Source organism: Squalius cephalus (assembly GCF_949319135.1).
Source record: "Squalius cephalus genome assembly, chromosome: 22".
NCBI lineage: Eukaryota > Metazoa > Chordata > Actinopteri > Cypriniformes > Leuciscidae > Squalius > Squalius cephalus.
The window spans coordinates 27,000,900-27,016,270 of NC_137143.1; the positions used below are offsets into that span (position 1 = coordinate 27,000,900).

The following is a 15,371-nucleotide window of genomic DNA, read 5'->3' on the forward strand; positions in this document are numbered from 1 at the left end:
GAGTATGTGAAGTACGTAATGTTGGGATGTTTCCCAGTATAATTACTAGAAAAATGTAAGAATAATTAGTTGACAAAGGACAAAACAGCCCTGTTAATATTTAGTTATATAGCTCTATTGCGAGAGTGATACTGATTTCCTAAAAGTTCTTGAAACATGTGATTAATATTGAGTAACTTACGTTTCAGGCTAAATGGGCCGGTTATTTCATGTTTCTTGCCCACCAACTTGCCCATAGTTCCTTCCCAGAATCCAAAAGCATCAAGTCTGTCACAACCAAAGACTGTAAAAATAAAAACCAACAAAAAAACATCAAGCCTGTCACCACTTTTTTTTTCATTTTTTTTACCACCAATCAACAAGTAAATGAAAACCCGGTCTGGAGTAACGAGTAAAAGTGGAGCGAAAGAGATTCCCTTCCGCCGCTCAAAGCGTTCTAGAATCACTCCTCTCGAGATCCATTCCATGTTTTCTATTTTAAGTCAAACACCAAGTGGTGTTTTTTCGTGGTTCCATCGAGGAACGCAAGATATATTTTTTGGTTATCGTAAAATTAATTTGACTAAAAAGGGGCTGTTATTATCCTTTGAGATGGAATATATGAGACAAAAAAATCCTTATCAGTCAAACACATGATCTTAAGTGGCTTATTGCTTTTTACTGTATCAGTAGGCTACAATAAAATATTTCGACATATAAAATCACCACAAAATGTTTATTCAAGGAGGAGATACAATTCAAACACACACAAACACCGATTGTTTTTTTGAATGGTTCAACAAAAAAATCCATATAATTTGACATCAAATAGATTATTTACCCAAGATGCTGCTAGCTATACAATATTTGTCTCTTTGTTATCTCGAATCAACATTTATTTGGATACACAGACAGTCCATTCAATTAATTCAGATTTACTATTGATGCACCATTACATCAAAACATATCTTTATATATTTGTATGTATTAATACATTCAATTAATTCAAATTTACTATTGATGCACTATTACATCAAAACATATCTTTATATTTTTAGTGCGATACTGGCACTAAATAATCATAATACAACCAGTCGTACTCCAGAAAATCTCATTCATATAGTCAAGATGTTTCAAAAGTACAGTAATTATCACAGCACTCTTTGGATATGGTTTGAGGCAACATTTCATTCGATCTAAACATGTTTTACTGGACAAAAGGATTTACAGATAACATCAAACAGACTCGTTATATTTTAATCCTTATATGGAAATTGATGTTAATGAATCATTGCAGAACATGTTTAACATTATGAATACAAATACTGAGATTTTTATCTTGTTCCCAAATTTGTTAATGTAACAAACAGCTTATGTTGTTTCTCACAAGCACTTACATTTTTTCAGAAAAAAAGCAGTTAAAATCACTGTTGGAAAGTCAGTATATTCTGCAAAATTACTCTGAATCAAACATTTAAAGGATTTAAAAATACCTGCTTGAGCAACTGTCAGTGTTGATTTAAAATAACTAGCACTTGAATCAATAATCAGAGTCTGATTTAAATGTCAGATGAAATTTTTAAAGCATATAAAAAATAAAGATAAAGAGGCTCTATCATTAGAGGGAGTTGAAGTAAATATAATTCTTTGACACAATGAGTGTTTTTCTTTGATTTGCATGTACACACACACAAACAAACAACAGTTTTGTCATCCATCCCTCAAAATAACAGAGAGATTACCTTTTAGATTTGACAAAATGAGAGCACAAATATTGGAGCAGCAAAATAACATACCTGCAGATCCCATAGGTATGATTGACATATCTGTAGGTATATATACATATAAGAACCATAGTATTTAATTCAACATCCATCTGGAACATATTTCCCAAATCCCTTAAGTGCAAACAAAATCTCCCGGGCTCCGTGTAACTCATGCAGAGTAAACTGATAATGGCTCTTTCAAAAAATAGAGTGAGAAACCACATACTATATACAGCCAGTAGATCTCTTACACATCAACTGATTCCGGGTTTACAAGACAGACCAGAACTTGAGCGGGAGTCTATCTGAAGGCAGGGTTGACCTTTAAATGGTAATCCCAGGCTTGGATCAGAGACACAGGAGTAGTGAACGGTGAGAAGGCGGAGTGGTTGTAGGTCAGAGGTGTGGCGGGACGGTCTGGAGGGCGTCCTCGGCAGTGCGGTGCACATTAACATTCTAGGAAAAGAACAGAAAATGACAGACTATTATATGATTGATTTTTCAAAATCTACCTTAACTGGTACTGGTAATCTTAAAAAAATAAAGCAATATAAATAAATAATTGTTTCAGCATGTAATCACAGGGGTCAAGGGTCATGGGACAAAAGATGGTGATATAAAATTGTATGAAACATTCGATATGATCAGCTTAATATCTCCATCCTTTGACCTCAGGTCTAAGTCCACTGACACAAACCACATTGCTGCCTTTTATCACTGTAATATGGTATCTGCCATGTTCATGTTATCATTTTATGGTAGTTTATTTTGCAGTATATTGCAATTATGTGTCAGAAGCTGTTCTGTCTGTGTCCTTTAATGACAGACAGAATTGTGAGTGAATGTAAAGAGAGACAGGATTTCACTATTCAAATACATTTTATTAGCATCCCAAATAGACATTACAGTAGAGAATTTTCCTCCTCAGTAACCAGAAGAGGACAGTTTCACATCATGACATTCCTTAGTGTTTCAAATAATTGAAAAAGTGACTATGAATTAGTGTGTAAAATCTAAAATGTCTTTCTTCCAAGAGCACAATAAGGCTCTGTCAGCTACAAAACTTCACAATTCTTATATACACAATACACATTCCTAAATTATGAAGTGACGAATAATTACTAAGACGACAATAATGTAAAATGAACCAGCTAAAACCCAACCTAATTTACAAATGCATTCATTTACGTGCACAATAAATAAATTCACATGCTACTGGAGTGACTGGTGTTCCCTCATAGCAGCGGTTACATTCATGTGCTTCAGTGTGCATTTATGATAAAGTGCAGCTTAGTATTAACACATCAATGAACAGAGGAACACAAACTGATTTAATTCATTTAAAAAACAAGTTAATTCTGTACACAATTATCTCAGAGTTCATCGCTTCCGAGTTGTAATTCAAAAGGCATTTATTGAGCTGTTTTTTAGGCAATGCAGTAGATGTATTTTAGAATGTCTACAATCCTTAAAAATATGGGAATGGGGATGGGACAATGGTGTGTGAGGAACAAGGAACTGTCATTGATGATCTGGCACTGTTAACAAAGCCTCTTCCGCCTGCCGTGACACATCTACGTTCTGTTTGAAGCAAACACAGGGAATGACGTCACGTTAATAGATGAGGTGAGTGCGTGACGACGATGTAACAGAACCGTAAAAAATTGCATCAGTCCACACACAAATCAAGAGGAAAACAAGACCAAAACAGCCGGAGAGAGTATGGAAGCTTGTCTCCGCCATGAAATACAAAGATAAAAAAGGTAATTGCAAATTTTTATCTCACATTTTGGACTTTTTTCCTCGCAATTGAAAGTTTATATCTCACAGTTCTGAGAAATAAGTCATAATTGTGAGCTAATTGTGAAACAAGTGAGAAATGGGAGTTATAAAGTCCGAATTGCAAGATACAAACTCACAATTGCAAGATAGGAAAAAAAATGTGAATTTAAATTTTTTTTAATATCTCACAATTCTGTCAAAAAAAAGGTCATAATTATAGGATATAATCTACAAAATTCTGAGAAAAAAAAGTCATAATTGTGAGATAAATGCTGAAAAAAGAGAGAACTGTGAGTTATAAAGATATAAAATCACAATTGCATGGGGGAAAAATCTAAATTTTGAACTGATTTTTTTTTGTGGCGCAATTGCCAGTTTATATCTCACAGTTCTGAGAAATAAGTCATAATTGTGAGCTAATTGTGAAACAAGTGAGAAATGGGAGTTATAAAGTCCGAATTGCAAGATAGGAAAAAAAATGTGAATTTTAATTTAAAAAAAAAATTTGTCGCAATTGCAAGTTTATATCTCACAATTCTGACAAAAAAAGTCTGAATTGTGAGATAAATGCTGAAAAAAGAAAGAACTGTGAGTTATAAAGATATAAAATCACAATTGCATGGGGGAAAAATCTTTTTTTTTGGGCGCAATTGCCAGTTAATATCTCACAATTCTGAGGAAAAAGTCAGTATTGCGGAATGTAAACTAGCACATTTTGAGGAAAAAAGTCATAATTGCGAGATATAAACTCGTAACTACAAGAAAAAAGTCCGAATTGTGAGATAATTGCGAAAAAAAGTGAGACTTGCAAGTTATAAAGTCCGAATTGCAAGATATAAACTCACAATTCGGAGAGAAAAAGTCAGAATTGCGGGATATAAACTCACAACTATGAGAGAGAGAGAGAGAGAGAGAGAGAAAAAAAAAGTCTGAATTTTGAGTTTATATTTTTGCAATTCCGACTTTTTTTTATAAACTCGGAATTGCAAGAAAAAAAATCTGAATTACCTTTTTTCTTTTTTGGCAGAAACAAACTTCCATAATAGAGAGAAGATGTGAACTCAAAAATTATGATACGTTTCATAAACTGGCATGCTACAGCAAACCTAATAATGTGTTTCACCCTGGGTAAATCCATCAATGAGCCGAAGACCACACTTATCATGCAACGGCTGAGGCCCAGGAGACCACAGAGCTTAATCACTTTATTACACAGAAGATCTCTCAAGCATAACTACAGACTGACTGCACACGTTCCCTTAAGCCACAACAGATGGGGAAGCTTTTAACCACCTAAGTGACTGCATTTATGAGTCTTACCCTAGGTCTGTCTCTGTGTGTATTCACAGCTTCGACTTTCAAACAGACTGACTCCACCTTACAGCCTGAAGACACAGGATGATTCACAATCAACACTTGAAAAGCATTATTAAAAGAATAATGTCCATGTTAGTTGAGAAAGATTTCCTGTCTTACCATAGGCCACTGGTGTTAACTTCAATACTGTGTGTAGAGGACATTTCAGGTAAGGAAGTTCCTCTGCAGGAGACGAAAAACACAAGTAGACTTTAGATTACTTTTTACTCATCAGTGCAACTCTGTACAAGTGAACTGGGATTTAATAAGAGATAAGTGTATCTGTCTCTTGATGAGTGGTGTAATGGTGGTCATCACCTGCAGTCTTGTCCAGAAAGTAGGCCAGCAGACATCTCATGACGGCTTGATGACAGATGACCAGGACGTTTTCCTGCCGCTCTAACTCCATGATCACGGGTTCCAGACGCTGGACCAGGTCTTCATAGGACTGTGAGGAGAGAGCTGGATTAGAACATGGTTCCGCTTATGATGTAAAGATCACACACATGTAAACACATATGTCTGGATCAAATCAGTAGTTGACGTGAAACCTCAAGTCTTGCGGTGTGACATGCTACACTCAACTAAGGTTATTAACATATTAATTCAAATATTATATGGAGTATAATATTCTACCTTCTACTTTTAAAAGTTCATTTGTCACACAGCTGAACTCTTGTAGTGAACTGCAAAAAAGGCTATTTAAAATGGTGAAACAGTATATATAGAAAATATGATATGATATATGATATATACCGGTACATAATATACAATTATAAAATAGAAACCGTTAGAATTAAAATTGTAATATTAGATGAAACACTTAAAGTTATACATAATATATAATTATTAAATAGAAATAAATGGAATAAAAATAAAATAAAATAGAAATATTAGATGAAACACTTAAAAACTTGAAATGATAATTCCTTGGCAACAAACTTAAAATAAATAAGTTGAAGTACTAAAATTACAAAACCTAAAATTAAATAAAAAATAAATCAAAGCTAAACCGAAATATAAAAATGACAAAAGCATTAATCTTATTAAGATTCGTATAAATAATTATTATTAAATCCTAAACTAAAATTAAGATGAAAACTGAGAATATAAAAATAAAAGCCAATTCAAAATATTGTTTAAATACTATAGTACATAAATAATACTTAACACTAAATAACACTGATATATATAAATATACACTTTTTAAAAAAGATTATATTATTAAAAAACATTTTTATTCTTAAACATTTGAAAGAAAAAAACTGCATTGAGAGAATCTTTTTTTAATAAAAAAAAAGGGTAATGAATATATATATATATATATATAACTACTTAAATATCGGATGTGATTTTCATTTAAACAATCTGATATATGATTCATCAAATCCAAAGATTAATCTCTCTATTAATCTATGCATTTTTCAATTGATGTCAGATGATTTTCACTAAACACTGATCATTAAATCCATTAAAACTCATTATATTAAATAGAGAGACCTATTATCAAACATGAATGTTTTGGTCCTGCACAGTAAGAGAGTTCCCAACAGTTCAAATCATACGTTCAAATCAAAACTGCTCTCATATCTAACAACAATTGACATGCGCAACTGAAATATTACAAACTCAACTGATATTAAACGATGCGCAGTCCTAATCCACACACCCTTAACCTTACAACACACATAAACTTAAACATGTGACGAGGACCTTGCACCCAGTCTTTATCTAATATAGTGAGAACAGTGTGCTGCTTTAACACTCTCTGAGTAAACAGGTTTGAGATATTGATCTAAATGAGAACTGCTTGGTCTGAACAACACACACGCTCACAACCTGGCAGATGAGAGGAGCAAATGGAAGCGTGTATGTGTGGGCGCTGGGTAATTGTGTCTGATGTGCTCAGTCAGAGTAATAACACATGAAATAATGTCAATTAGGGACTTTGGGAACAACTTCAATACAGCCTAAAAAACAGACTTGTTTACTCCATTTGGGAGGATTTGGCCATGAGTAATAGAGAGCCTAGCAACCAGCAACATGAGTGTTTAGTGTGCTAAAGTGCGAGGAAAAGCTCTTTGACGCAAAAGGGACATAAAAGAGCAATAAAACACTGAATGATAAAATATGAACGCTAAAATACATCTCGCTATGATGTATATGTCAAATGCACCATAACTGATTTCATGTAAACTGACCTCTCCTTTGGGATAGCGATAACGATATTTGTCCTGGTCCCGTAATGCAAACTCCAGAGGAAACTTCAGCTGGATCTCCTCATACATGAGCTCCTCGCAAACACCCTAAACACACACACACAGGATGCCCATTAACACAATATCTCGAAAAAAAAGGGCAGATTTTGTTTAACATTCATAAACAAGATACTTACAGCATCTATCTCATTGAGAGCTTTCCACTGTTCGTATGGTACACCCACAGCTTCTGCCGTCTGTATGGTCCTCTTCATCTGACTCGTCCACACCTTCAAATCACTGATATTCTGCGACTGGATAAACTGGCCCAAAGCGTCAGCAAACTGAGAGGGAATGAAAAGAAAAACAGGTTTAAATTGCTAACTAACACAGAAGCACAGAAACTTCAGTTGGACTGATAATTACTTGCATGTTATGGCTAATAACTGATAAATGTTCAAGCATCACATCCGCGCTTTATAGTTTGCATTGGCTTCCTGTTCAGTCGCGTGTCGTTTTTAAAACTCTCACACTAACATAGAAAGCTAGGCATGGAATAGCTCCTTCTTAAATCTGTGACTTAGTCACCCTGTACACGCCTTCTCGTTCTCTTCGTTCTGCTGATTCTCTTCCTCTTCAGGAGCCTCCTTGTAGATTAAAATGAATGGGGGAGAGAGCTTTCTCAGTCGCTACACCCAGGTTATGGAATGCACTTACTCTTCCTGTTAGAAATGCTCCCACATCAGCATATTTCAAGACCGTCAAGCCTCAAGCTATTTTTGTGCTTGTTAGTAAAGCTAAAAACGAAGACTCGATGTAAATAGGCCTTTACAGCTTACCTGCTTTCCCCTTGCCGAAAGGCCTGAATCTCCTCCGATACGACCTTTGACGTTCAGATCACTCTCTCCATGCCGGCACAAGTAGATGGAGCGGGGTGTGATGTGGATGTTCATGAGGTAGTAAACGATTCGGCTCTGTATGTGGTCCTGAACCCGGTTTACTAGGTACCGCCTTCCCACATCGATGATCTTTATGAACGAAAGGTCCCTGAACACACCAACAACAACAAAAAAAATAGGTTCAATTCATGGATTCAAGATAGATTAGATTCAATTCAACAGCACCAAAATGGCATGTACCGGTCCAGTTCCTCATCCAGTGGCTGATAAGAGTTTTCATAACATTTTATCCTCTTCATAAAGTCTGCTACGGCCTCTTCTGTGTTACAGTGCGTGTAGTCTGGGCTGCCCAACTTCACTTGCTGAAAACCAAAACCACAAATTTAGACTCAAAACAAGGTGAGTTAAAGATATTGAAAACATTCTGCATTTCTGAGACTTACCACAATGTTCTCTGCAATAACGTCAGGGTCTTCACACACAGATTCTACAAAGAAAACCTGTGATGTGAAAAGAGTGTTTTAAAACAGCTGAAGTGAGAAACACACGAGATAAACATCGTAGATGAATTATCCCATTTCCAGCACCTTGAAACCATTCTGCTCTGCAAATCTGATGATTGTCTCTCTCCTTTCTCTTGTTGTGTTTGTGGCATCAAAAACCTGAAGATTGTAAAGCAAAAAAGGGTAAATGCATAAAACAAAAACAAAGAAATGAAGATCAACATGGCCAGAGGATAAATTGGAGCTAAAGAGAGACAATAGTTGTGTCCCAAATGACGCACTATCCAACATTCCACACTTTTTAGATTAATAAAGTGAATCATCCAGGCATTTAAACTGCAATGAATAAGGTCTATTTACACTACAAAACGGAATAGAATAGGTCACATATTGGGACGCACCTAATATACTAGGCTACGCCCATATTAATCTGGATACATGCCATTTGAAAGTGGTGTTTTCATCATCATCTCAAATTTTCTGTCATCTTTGCAGGAATATAATATTAAGATTGTACAAAGTAACATGTATCTTAAGCAACACTGTGAAAGTGAACTGCACATAGCAAGCACATGCGATAACTATAACAAAAAAGATATAGTTCTACAAGTCGTTCTAAATATAAAAGAATAGCAGAGTGTATAACGATAATGGCACAAAGCAACTATATCATTGGAATCACTTTCAGAATGATTTTTTCCAGCTGATTTTTTCCAAACATTGACAGCCAATCGGAATCCATCCTGCTTTAAAGAGCTTGAGCATTTAAAGTAACATACAACAAAACTGCAGTGCACGCTTAGAATAAACAGAACGATATTGATCGCTAGTGTGGAATCTAATATAGTTAACGTGATAGTTATCTTAGTGTGGATGAAGGCCTAAACTTAAAGAAAAAGATGCGTGTTCAAATGTATACGGATTAATGTTAACTTAGCCTAGATAACTTACACTTGAGCACAGTATTTGTATAAAATTCTCTGTTAAATCCATTGTGTTCAAATAATGTTTTCCTTACCGCCACCTGGCCGCCTTCATCTGTGAGGAACTGCCGTACGTCATTGAGAGCTGCCAGTGCACACTGCCTAAAAGAGACAAGAAATCCCATGAGCTTCTAAATACTCTTAGCATTTTTAAACCTGTGGTTTTATTTCATATTTTAAATGGCCACCATTGATAAAAATATATGTCTTACTTCCTGATTTTAAGCCCCTCTTCATTATCTGGCCTGAAGAACTCAAAGGATTTGTATATCTTCACACATTCACGTCTGTACTGCCCAACGTTAAACTCTGCGGAAGTAAAAAACCAAGACAAACCAATTTCAGGATCAGCCACTGATGATATTCAACACATCTGGAACAAAAAAACGCTTGGCCAGAATTTAAACAGCCGTCACAAATCATAATTTTATATGAGAGTCACACTGCATGTGCTTTGTACCTTTTGTCGGAACATCAATCCAGTTGAGGTAGCGTGTCAGTTTCTTGGAGATGTAGGTCTTTCCTCTGGCTGGTAGACCCACGGTTACTATAAGTGTGGGGCAGTTGGTCATGCATACTGGAAGAAAAAAGAAAAGCAGCTCATTAACACTTAGGAGATATGTTTGACAATAATATTCTCCACATATACTACAGGTGAACTGTTCATCATCACACCAAGTGGTGTAAAGAACAGAAATCTTTTCATCTATGTGCAGTTTAGCTGACCTTTTTATTGCATTAATAAAATCTGAGTTGTCATTGTAGAGCATAAGTCATTTTGGTATCTCCACATCAAATTGCATAATATCATATCGATGTCCACATAGTCCTGCAAATTGCTGCAATCTAAAATGTGTGAAAATGATTGTTCTTGGTCTGTACATTTTAAATTATCTAGTATTTAAATATAAATATTGATATTAGTATTGCTTTTGAGAGGTGAAACAATTATTTTACAAGAGCAATATTTAGCCGTTTAAATATTTTAGAGCAGAGCATAACTGATCATTTGTTTTACCTTTATTATAGAGATTTCCATTACTTTTAAGATTTTTTTTAATTTCCATGACTTTCCCTGACATAGAAAACATAATTTTTAAATGCCCTAATATTTCCAGGTTTTTACTGAGCATATGTGAAATAATTTCTTTGATTTTTTTGGAAAATGCGTTTACTAGTACGCAACTACGGAATATTATGTAACAATCTGCATTGTTATAATGAACGTTATATACAAATAAACATAACTCATAATCATTAATTTCAATACATGTAATCTTCTTAAATCGGATTTAATGTTTAACTTAAAAAATGCAATCACACAAAAAGCCTCTAGATTTGTTTCAGACATTGTTAAATTGTATCACCATTGAAGTATTGCATCAGAAAGCCCCTTTAACCCTCATCCGACTCCAGCATCAGTGTCCGGCTCTCATCCTTTCATCCATACTTACCCTTTCTTTGACTAATGTGTCTCTCTGGAAGGCCGTTTTTGGAGGATGGCACCCATATTTTCTTTAAAGGATTCTGTGTGAGCTCTCGGGTTAGACTATTACCGCATTGCTCCGTGTTGTTCTCTAGTACACTCATTATATTCGTCGTCTCGACACACGAGCGTCCATTACCGTCAGTGCGCACTAAAGACAGCGGGGAAGAATGTTATTAGACTGGTAAAGAACGGCCCCACCGTAACGGCACGAAGAGATGCGCAACTACGACACTTTACCGTAATGCCAGGTGTACATTTTTAACATACAATGTTTCATAAAATATGAGGTTTACTGGCTTTATATTCTATTTTCAACTCAACCGTTATAAAAGTTCGTCGGTCGGTGTTAATGATTATTCTGTCCATTCTGTTGAACAGACGTCGCGGTCACGTGGTATCTGTTACTTTTCTCAGCGCTGTCGTGGATAGACTAGTCATCAGTCGTTTGTGGTTACTGGACATTGCTGCAGCGTTTCCCTTTGTTTGTAAAGCCCCTTTCACACAGGTCGAATTTCGACCCCCACAAAATTATTACCCCCCTAGCATTAGTAGGTTTAGGATTAGTTGTGGGGGAGGGGTTAGGATTAGGCAGTCAGGTCAAAGAAAGGCTTCTATACTCTTTGGTCAGGTACTGACTTCAAAGAGAGGGGTATAATGATCAACGCGCTGTGTGAAAGGGGCTTTAAGATACAATTATTTTGGATTCTCCAGTAAGCAAAAAAAATAAATAATAATTCGCCCTTTTGATTATTTTTTTTAGTTCTAACAGCAACTTTTGGATTATAATGGTATTTTTAACCCTGTAAAGCCTGACATGAAATAATAGTAAGAGGAAAATATACACTTTTAAATGGATCAGTTTACTGAATATGAGTTGTCACTCTATATCTCCCAATAATGTGTCTTCTAAGATGATATTGAAATGCTTAGTTTTATGATCAAAGCTCTGCAGTTTTAATTGTGGGGGGCAAAACATAATGCAATCCAAAAATTTAGAGATTAAAAGCCTGTCGTATCATGATATATTTTAACATGATTTTCCAAAAAACGATGAATGAATAATCATGTAAACGGAAGTAGTTTCAGTCCAGTAAACATTCATCTTGTAAAAAATAACTTTTATATTGTTATTAATATTTAATTTTTGCTAATAATTAACAATTTCACAATAAAAAGGCATGCAAACCACATCCTGAAGAGGGACGTTTTCAGGATTACACTAAAAGGCATTTTACTTGCTAAAAAAAAAGGATAAACTATCAATCTGATGACAGAAGACATAGTAGATTGTAAAAACTGATTTTCAAGCAAAGTTTTGATCATGTTGATAATCTGAGGCCTTAGAAATTAGCATATCGAATATGACACAATAGGCTTTTTCACTTGCTAATCTGAGCACCACATTTGAATTATTTGAATAGACTTTTATTATTTGAATGTTTTAGTGTTATTTTTGAACTATTAAAAAAAATTATATACATGTTTGAGACTTAAATTCCTGAATTAAATGCACACACACACACAAAAAAACAGTACTGGTTTACACAGATCATGGACATTTTCAATGGCCTTTGCAGTGTGTTGGCAAGTTGTAACATGGATGTAGACCAGTAACACAACTGGTAAAATCTCGTAAAACCTGTTGTCCCAGGGACATTAGGATATAAAGATGATGCTTGTATTAAACACATTTGCAAAATAATGTAAATTAGGTCAAAGTTCACCGTCAAAATGAACAGTTTGAAAGATCATAGACTCAGTTTAAACCTAAAACATCAAATCTCTGCCCTCCAAAAACTGCAGCCAATTACAATGATATATATTTTAAGGCAAAAAAAAAAAAATCAGAACCTTCTTTTTCTTACATTTTGGAAGTTAAAGTAAAGTCAAAGTCATGATACTACACACAAATTATCCACTAGATGGCAAGAAAGAGACATGTTGGCTACGCACCCTATGGATTGTGGGTAGGGGATTTGACTTCAGCTGTGAGCATAGCTTGATAATAACAGTGATTTGTGAGAAATATCATGTATTTATATCAGTGCACAATGTCTTGGCACTGAAATGTGTTGACAGATCATCTAAGGTAGAAAAACAAGGAGGCTACACAATGTTAGATTGCTTTTTTCAGCAAACACGTCAATAGATCAGCTTAAGTAAAAGGACAGTTTCATATTTAACAACACATATGCATATTAGTAACAGCCCTTTCTCCTGGTACCGTAAACATTTTCTTAAAAAATGGGGAAAAAAACAATCATGATTTGACTTGCAACAGATCCTTCAACTGAAACTAAGCTGTTCTGGATAAGGAACTAGTAAACCACAAAACCTCTACAATCATACATTCATTTCACTCCCAATTCTAGATTTCATTACACAATAGAGTCTATTGTCAAACTATGAATCATATTTTGCAGGTAGTAAATCAGCATTCAGATTTCCAGGGAAAACTCGACCTCGTGGGTCAAGGAAAAGTGGGTGTGGAATATGTTAAAGTCATTCTGCATCAACAAATCATAATCTCTCAAATCTTATCATAATCATAGCTACCAAAAACAGCTTATCTTGTCTCCTACTGGTAACATGATAAACTGTCATAGCTTGAAATCTCTGATTTGTGATTCCATTGGCTTTAGTTCTTATGTGTACTAGTTTGGAATCTGACCGTCTTTCCCATCACAATGGATTCGACGATACTTCATGGATACTTTAGGGATACAAACCATTTAATTACCAGCCCAAATTGCTATGCATTACTGCATACCAAGCTCCTAATTTTCTTGTCATTTGAACAAATCTTGGAAGAAATGCAACAGTAGCTGTGTTCGTTATAATATTTCTCATTTGCTGATAACCTTAATTATAAAACCCTGCTGATTTTTGTCTTCTCTCTAGGTCATAGTATTCTATTTTTACAACTGGATAAGCTGCAGTTTACCTCCATGTCAGTAATCTAACAAATATGGCCATGATTTGACCTCAACTCATTCACACTCCTGCACAGCATGAATGACATGCCCAACACAAACACTACCGAGAAATTACACAAAACGCTTCACAGCCCAAATGAAATCGATCTTTAGTGCACATAAATCCTCAATGCATTTCAATGCATGCAGCCCATGACCTGAACACTATGTGCTTATCTTCATTCATTCAATGCATTGCACAGAACACAGCGTCAGTTTATTTTTAGACCACATGCATGGTTTACAGCAATGTATAACCATAGGTTATGTGAGTATATTATTAACAGGCCATATATATATATAAGCATGCTCAAATAAACAGCTCGTGGACTGTTGAGTCTAACACACACGCGCCTACGTGACAGAGTCTTGTTTACTTCTTCCTCGTCGCGTACACAATACCAGCTGCTTCCGCCAGAGAACAGCCATAACCTCATGTTCCTTACCCCTCTTATCCAGAATCTGCGTGTTTTTGGACCGGCTGGCACCCCTCATTGTCCGCGTTTTGTGTGTTAGTGCTTTATTTTGATGCTCGAGCCTTGAGGTATAAAGGAGAAGTATGTGAAAACACGAGCGCACACGCCCACTGATTGACAGATGGCTCAGCCAATCGCTGCGAGGCAGAGGCGAGCGGACACACCCACCCTTCATTAGAAAGAATCAGGGGAAAGTTTATGTTGATACTGTTGCGCAGTGTTATGCAATGTTTTATATGTTACACGGGAGTGCGTTTAATCCTTTGTTTTCGTTTAAAGAAAATGGATAGGATTTTTTAACACGCCCAAAAACTATTTAATTTTATATGACAGGTGTTTTGTTTGTTTTTTGTTTTTCTATCTATCTATCTATCTATCTATCTATCTATCTATCTATCTATCTATCTATCTATCTATCTATCTATCTATCTATCTATCTATCTATCTATTTAATAGCACATATACCAAAACATCTTATACAATTCAAGATATTCAAGAAAACATATTTTCTTGAATATCTTGAATTACAGGATGGATGGATGGATGGATAGATAGATCACAAACCATTGTGGAGAATCAATTAAAATCTAATTCAACAAGGCCTACATATGCCTACTAATATAGGAGAGGTGTTTTAATCACTCGCTGTCTCTCAGGAAATGTCTCGGCTATATTAGGAACATCTTGACCTGCTGGACGCTGAAGTGATTCTGCATTCAAAACCCTTTTTAGCCTGTACAGCTGGAACATGTCAGTCACGTCCCAACACATACCATGACGCCACAGTTAAAAGAGCTGTGGACACAGGCCAAGTCAGGAGACAGGTCACACAGGTCTGTGCTTGGTGATAACAACTATTCACATGGTAAATATCAATAAATAAACAAAGTTTGAGCTTGACTAAAAAAGGCAAAAGTTTGACAGTAGTTACGGCTACGTTCAGACTGGAACAAAGCAGGGCATGA

The 15,371-nt window shown here is 35.5% G+C and overlaps 1 protein-coding gene across 4 annotated transcripts; it reads right to left on the bottom strand.

The window, feature by feature from the left end:
* Positions 1-696: 696 nt before the first annotated feature.
* Positions 697-14,534, bottom strand: pfkfb4a (6-phosphofructo-2-kinase/fructose-2,6-biphosphatase 4a). 4 transcript variants are annotated; one of them, XM_079856838.1, is made up of 14 exons: positions 14,377-14,533; positions 9,927-10,043; positions 9,679-9,775; positions 9,502-9,568; positions 8,568-8,642; positions 8,424-8,480; positions 8,221-8,342; positions 7,921-8,128; positions 7,279-7,425; positions 7,085-7,189; positions 5,202-5,331; positions 5,004-5,066; positions 4,848-4,912; positions 697-2,201 (listed from the first exon to the last, which is right to left on the bottom strand). In XM_079856838.1, the coding sequence occupies exons 1-14, from the start codon at positions 14,423-14,425 to the stop codon at positions 2,142-2,144; spliced, it is 1,362 nt and encodes a 453-aa protein (XP_079712964.1). In that variant the 5' UTR covers positions 14,426-14,533; the 3' UTR covers positions 697-2,141. The 4 variants fall into 4 exon arrangements, with proteins under 4 accessions (XP_079712964.1, XP_079712966.1, XP_079712965.1 ...); XM_079856840.1 differs by lacking the exon at positions 14,377-14,533 and adding an exon at positions 10,921-14,352; XM_079856839.1 differs by lacking the exon at positions 697-2,201 and adding an exon at positions 2,606-3,326 and having other exon boundaries at positions 14,377-14,534.
* Between the last annotated feature and the right edge of the window lie 837 nt (positions 14,535-15,371).

Bases quoted from the DNA above. Each gene is read 5' to 3' on its own strand.
- pfkfb4a (XM_079856840.1), bottom strand. From the start codon at position 11,056: ATGAGTGTACTAGAGAACAACACGGAGCAATGCGGTAATAGTCTAACC. The intron at 5,067-5,201 runs GTGATGACCACC...CGTCTCCTGCAG, and splicing joins CTTTCTGGACAAGACTGCAG to AGGAACTTCCTTACCTGAAA. The intron at 2,202-4,847 runs GTAAGACTCATA...TTCTTTTCCTAG, and splicing joins CACACAGAGACAGACCTAGG to AATGTTAATGTGCACCGCAC.